This window comes from Rhinopithecus bieti, unplaced genomic scaffold (genome assembly GCF_001698545.2).
Source record: "Rhinopithecus bieti isolate Rb0 unplaced genomic scaffold, ASM169854v2 scaffold_50877, whole genome shotgun sequence".
Taxonomy (NCBI): domain Eukaryota; kingdom Metazoa; phylum Chordata; class Mammalia; order Primates; family Cercopithecidae; genus Rhinopithecus; species Rhinopithecus bieti.
Genome location: NW_016821745.1, coordinates 397,893 through 404,151, shown reverse-complemented (window position 1 = coordinate 404,151; position 6,259 = coordinate 397,893). Strand labels below are relative to the sequence as shown.

The window sequence follows — 6,259 nt, the reverse complement described above, 5'->3', positions numbered from 1 at the left end:
TGTGTATTATATATATATGTGTATATATATATATATATATTTTTTTTTTTTTCGAGACAGATTCTTGCTTTGTCACCCAGGCTGGAGTGCAGTGGCGTGATCTTGGCTCACTGTAACCTCCACCTCCCAGGTTCAAGTGATTCTCCTGCTTCATCCTCCCAAGTAGCTGGAATTACAGATGTGTACCACCACGCCCAGCTAATTTTTGTATTTTTAGTAGAGATGCGGTGTCGCCATGTTGGGCAGGCTGGTCTCGAATTCCTGGCCTCAGGTGATCCACCTGCCTCGGCCTCCCATAGTGCTGGGATTACAGGCGTCAGCACCGTGCCTGGCCTAGGGTTAAATATGCTATTTATCTTTTTTTTTTTTTTCCTTTTCAAGATGGAGTCTCGCTCACTCTGTCGCCCAGGCTGGAGTGTAGTGGTGTGATCTCAGCTCACTGCAACCTCGTCTCCTGGGTTCAAGCGATTCTCCTACCTGAGCCCCCTGAGTAGCTGGGATTGCAAGCTTATGCCACCACCCCCAGCTAATTTTTTTTTGTATTTTAGTAGAGGCAGGTTTCACCATGTTGGCCAGGCTCGTCTTGAACTCCTGACCTCAAGTGATGCACCTGCCTCAATATCCCAAAGTACTGGGATTACAGGCATGAACCACCACATCCAGCCAGGTTAAATATATTATTTATTTTTAGATATTTGTGTTTATCTGTGTTAAAAATTTTAAATTGCATGAAAAGGGGAGTATACAGTGAAAAATAAGTCTTCCTTGCTACAAACCATCCCTACTGAATGATCCTACATGAATTAATTACAGCGCGCAAAGGAATACATGATTACTTCACTGGTGTTTGGGCTTTAAAACCCAGCATTGCCTCCGGAGTTGAGCTAAGCTGGAACATGGGGAAAACTTTCTGTAAACCGAGAAAGTGCAGAGAAAGAACTGAGAGCCAGTCTAGAGAGGCAGTGAAAACCGTTGAATCTACCCATTCTAGACTTCAGTTAAGTGCAGGCTCTTTCCAGGCTTTCTGAAGTTGATGAAAAAAAGAATCAGAATAGTACAATGGCAGATAATCGGGCTTGCTTTCTGGAACAGGCTCTCCTGGCCTCACATACTCTAATCTTGTAGATTGCAGGAGCACAGACAGGCAGGTGATGTGAGATGTTGATTGGTGTCTCTCCAGAGCACCTATTACCTTTAAGTGAGGTCCTCAATCTTAGTCATCAATCACGACATGGTTTATAAACATAGTGTAGCTACACAGTCTTGCTTCGGAAGCCATCTGTGAAAAGCCTGGAGGTAAATGAACATATTTGACTTTAGGCTTCGAGCAAATACCAAGCAAATTGCTCATGTGCAGATTCTGAAACCTTAAATAGAATTAAATGTCCTAAGACCCGTCCAGGAAAAGGATAAAAGAAAAGTGGTCTGGACACAGTGGCTCATGCCTGTATTACCAACACTTTGTGGGGCTGAGGTGGGAGGATCCCTCCAGGCCAGGAGTTTGAGACCAGCCTGGCCAAAATACCAGACTCCGCCTATAAAACAAAGCAAAAAATAAATTAGCATGCTGCTGTAGTCCAGCTACTTAGGAGGCTGAGGCAGGAAGATCGTTTGAGCACAGGTATTCAAGGCTGCAGTGAGCTGTGATCCTGCCACTGCACTCCAGCCTGGGCAGTTCAATGTTGATTCAGTTCTCAAGCATAGATGCGATAGCAATAAATTAATCTTAACATAGGGGAAAATGTCTCCTGCCCCCGTCTTCACATCGTTTGCTTTTTACTCTAGGAGGAAGCATAATGCCACTTTTGATAGGTTTTCCAAGCTGTTCTATGCAAAAATCGACATATATGGCTATTTCTTCCTCAACTCCCCCTTTTTAAGCATTTTTTATTATGACTTTAAGTCAAATATGGTACTAAGATGATATTTTATGTACAGTTTAATTCTGTAATTAATAATTGCCTCACTTTTTAGTTGCTTAATTTTCTTTGAATCTTTTGATAAAGTCTTCTTCCAACAGTCCTATTATATAATGTATAGTTATTTTACATCTCATTTGTTAACTGATAATAGAAATTTTAGGAAGAACTACATGTCAGATAGTGAAGGAATTATTCATATCTTATTTGTTCCTGAGAAAATGTGGGCAAGGTAGCTCTGAACACCTCAAAAGAAAGCCTGTGTGTAGGCAAATTAGCTAATATTAGGAGTAGTTCAGAATTATTTCATCCCAGCTTAAGACATGCGCTAATTTATTATGCAGAGTGCTTTTGTGTTGGTAATTTCATTGTTAATAGCATTTTATGGCAAAGAAATGTTAATGTCAAAGAAGAAACTACTTAAAAATAATACGCAAAGAAAAGGCTATGTTGCATATTTATATCTAGCTACACTTAAGAGGCTATCTTTGCCGAGTGTGGTGGCTCACGTGTATAATCCCAGCGCTTTGGGAGGCTGAGATTGGCAGATCACTTGAGGCCAGGAGTTCGAGAATAGCCTGGCCCAACATGGCGAAGCCCCATCCCTACTAAAAATAGAAAAATTAGCTGGGCTTGGTGGCAGGCACCCGTAATCTGAGCTACTTGGGAGGCTAAGGCATGAGACTCACTTGAACCTAGGAGAAGTTGCAGTGGGCCAAGATTATATCACTGCTCTCTAGCCTGGGTGACAGAGTGAGACTCTGTCTCAAAAGAAAAAACAAAGGCTATCTTTTCATTCTAGATTATTCTAAATGGGCCTTGTGAAAGGAAAAAATAAAATACCAGTCTATTTCACAAAGGTATAGTAGAGAAAGTGGAAGAGATTCCTTGTTAAGTATTGCGTTTTCAAAGTAATAGGGCAGCTTCATACATATTGTCTAGTCAGGCCTCTTGATTACAAGCGACAGAAATCTGCATCTGCCTTTAATGAACTCACTATCCTTTTATCTAGGACAATGGAGAGTTCTGACCAGCCTGGTCAGTGGGGCCATAGGATTGCCTTCCCTATCAAAAAAATGATGGAGTTAGGGAAGGGAAGTATCCAAAAGGAACAGATGCTAGAGACACACAGGCACACACATCTGCAGAGAAAAAAGGTGAAAAGAAACAGATATCCTATGTAACTTTGGATTAATATCGTATTTCTCATTTTTTTTTTTGAGACGGAGTCTCGCTCTGTCACCCAGGCTGGAGTGCAGTGGCCGGATCTCAGCTCACTGCAAGCTCCGCCTCCCGGGTTTACGCCATTCTCCTGCCTCAGCCTCCCAAGTAGCTGGGACTACAGGCGCCCGCCACCTCGCCCGGCGAATTTTTTTTGTATTTTTTAGTAGAGACGGGGCTTCACAGTGTTAGCCAGGCTGGTCTCGATCTCCTGACCTCGTGATCCGCCCGTCTCGGCCTCCCAAAGTGCTGGGATTACAGGCTTGAGCCACTGCGCCCGGCCTTATTTTATTGCAGATTCCTGATTTTGCAAATGAACTATTTTATTTCAGATTGACATGAGCTTTAAGTGTACTTTGTTTTAGTTACTAATTTAGTAATTTAGTACTGATGTATTAAGATTGAAAATGCAAATACTTTTGTTTTTTTGGAGACAGGGTCTCTCTGTCGTCCAGGCAGTGTAGTGACTTGATGTTGGCTCACTGCAGCCTCCACCCACACCCCCCAGGTTAAAGTGATCCTCCCATCTCAGCCTCCCAAGTAGCTGGGATTACAGGTGTGTGCTGCCACGCTCAGCTAATTTTTGTATTTTTTGGTAGAGACAGGGTTTCACCATGTTGGCCAACCTCAATGAGCTGCCTGCCTCGGCCTCCCAGAGTTACAGATGTGAGCGACCGCGCCTGGCTGGAAAATGAACATGCCTCTAAATAAAACCTGACTTAGAATATTTACTTACCATCTTTTGATTGGGTTTGATTAAATGTGCATTGCCGCTTAAGGAAATTTGGGGTATTATGTAAATTAGCAAACTTAAATTTTCATTAGAGTTATGTATTGTATGTTTTGCTGTTTCAGATATGGCTCTATCAGAACTTAATTAAACACAGCTCTCTGTTTGTCAAGCAGTTGGATGGATCTGAGAGACTTACATGCTTATTTCAAATAAAAAGATTGATGAGCCTCTGTTGCAGGTAAAATTCTATTGTAAGTCAGCAACATATATAATGTATTGATCACCTTGTTTTAGGAGAATACCTTTTGACTTTTATTTTCAGAGACAGTGACTTTTCCATACTTTTTTTTTTTCTTTTTTTAATGAGATCATGGACTTCTTTTTTTTTTTTTTGAGACGGAGTCTCTCTGTCTCCCAGGCTGTAATGCAGTGGTGCGATCTCGGCTCATTGCAAACTCCGCCTCCCGAGTTCACACCATTCTCCTGCCTCAGCCTCCCGAGCAGCTGGGATTACAGGTGCCCCCCACCACGCCCGGCTAATTTTTTGTGTTTTTGGTAGAGACGGGGTTTCACCGTGTTAGCCAGGATGGTCTCAATCTCCTGACCTCATGATCTGCCCGCCTCGGCCTCCCAAAGTGCTGGGATTACAGGTGTGAGCCACCGCGCCTGGCCATGGACTTCTATACATTACAATTTTTACTCTAGGTGATTCAGGCCGGCGTGAGATATAAATGAAGACACATATATCAGTATCTTTCAGATGACTTTTTCTTTCAAGGATGCCCTGGAATTATCTTGTGAATGCTGGCCATCCTGGTTACTGGAGAATGGAAGGCCAGCCAAAAGAGGACTCCTAATGTGTGAGAATGATTCCATTCCATAGGGGTCTCCACCAAAATGCAGTTTGAAAGCCCCTTCTTTAGAATACACCTTTCATCAGGCTTTTTATTATTTATGTAGGAACTCAACATAAGCCACTGCCGTGACTTTCTTGCATTCAGTGTCCAAAAGAACACGTGTAAGTGATGTGAATTATATTGCCTGAATATAACACCTTTACCAGTTTTTAATTGCTTATGTCTCAACAGTAGTAAAATTTTCAAATGATTCTGAATCTTCAGTATAATTTCAGTTAATTTTCTGGACACTGCCTGTAATATTTGTTTAGGATTACTATCAGAACTAGTCTTTTTTAACTGATTTTTCCAAAATACTTATCTGGACCAAAGATAGGAATAAAGAACCTATTAGTGGAAGAGAGAACCAGGAGGATCCCAGATGCCAGTAATTCATATTTTTTCTAACTTATTTATTTGATAAACTTTTAGTTTGAAAAACACATTGTATACATTCTTTCTGTAAAGCAGGAGTTTGCAAACTTTTTCTGTAAATGGCGAGATAGCAAGTATTTTAGGGTTTGTGGTCCACATATGGTCTCTATTATATATTTTTCTTGCCTTTTGCTTACAATTGTTTAAAAATAAAGGAATCATGCTTCACTCAACAACTGTACAAAAAACAGCCCTAGGGCTGGTTTGGCCTGTGGGTTGTAGTTTGTAAAACACCTCTAACGTAACTTTTGAATGTATTTGTATAAGCAAATAATCTAAATATAATTATTCTTTTCCCAACTTTTATTTTTAAAAATTTCTAATACAAGAAACTCTTGATGCCCAGGAGTTCAAGGCTGCAGTGAGCTGTGATTGTGCTATTGAACTCCCGTTTGGGCAGCAGAGCAATACCATGTTTCTTTTTTATTATTTATTTATTTTATTTATTTATTTATTTTATTTTGAGATAGAGTCTTGCTCTGTCACCCAGGCTGGAGTGCAGTGGCGCAATCTTGGCTCACTGCAACCTCTACCTCCTGGGTTCAAGCAGTTCTCCTACCCCAGCCTCTTGAGTAGCTGGGACCACAGGTATGTGCCACCACATCCAGCTAATTTTTGTATTTTTAGTAGAGACATGGTTTTGCCATGTTGGCCAGGCTGGTCTCGAACTCCTGACCTCAGTTCATCCACCTGCCTTGGCCTCCCAAAGTGCTGGGATTACAGGCGTGAGCCACTGTGCCCAGCCAAATCCATGTTTCTTTAACAGCAACGACAAAACACTCCTCCTCATCTCTCCTCTCTTTTTTGAGACGGAGTCTCGCTCTGTCGCCCAGGCTGGAGGGCAGTGGCCGGATCTCAGCTCACTGCAAGCTCTGCCTCCCGGGTTTACGCCATTCTCCTGCCTCAGCCTCCCAGGTAGCTGGGACTATAGGCGCCCGCCACCTCGCCCGGCTAGTTTTTTGTATTTTTTTTTTTTTTAGTAGAGACGGGGTTTCACCGTGTTAGCCAGGATGGTCTCGATCTCCTGACCTTGTGATCCGCCCGTCTCGGCCTCC

The 6,259-nt window shown here is 42.2% G+C and overlaps 1 protein-coding gene across 1 annotated transcript in view; it reads left to right on the top strand.

Moving 5' to 3' along the window:
- The window catches only part of UBE3C (ubiquitin protein ligase E3C), a 150,155-nt gene that overhangs the window by 38,964 nt on the left and 104,932 nt on the right, over positions 1 to 6,259 (top strand). The window contains exon 4 of the mRNA XM_017860580.1: positions 3,996 to 4,111. Coding sequence (XP_017716069.1) covers positions 3,996 to 4,111 — 116 coding nt within the window. The remainder of the gene's footprint in view (positions 1 to 3,995; positions 4,112 to 6,259) is intronic.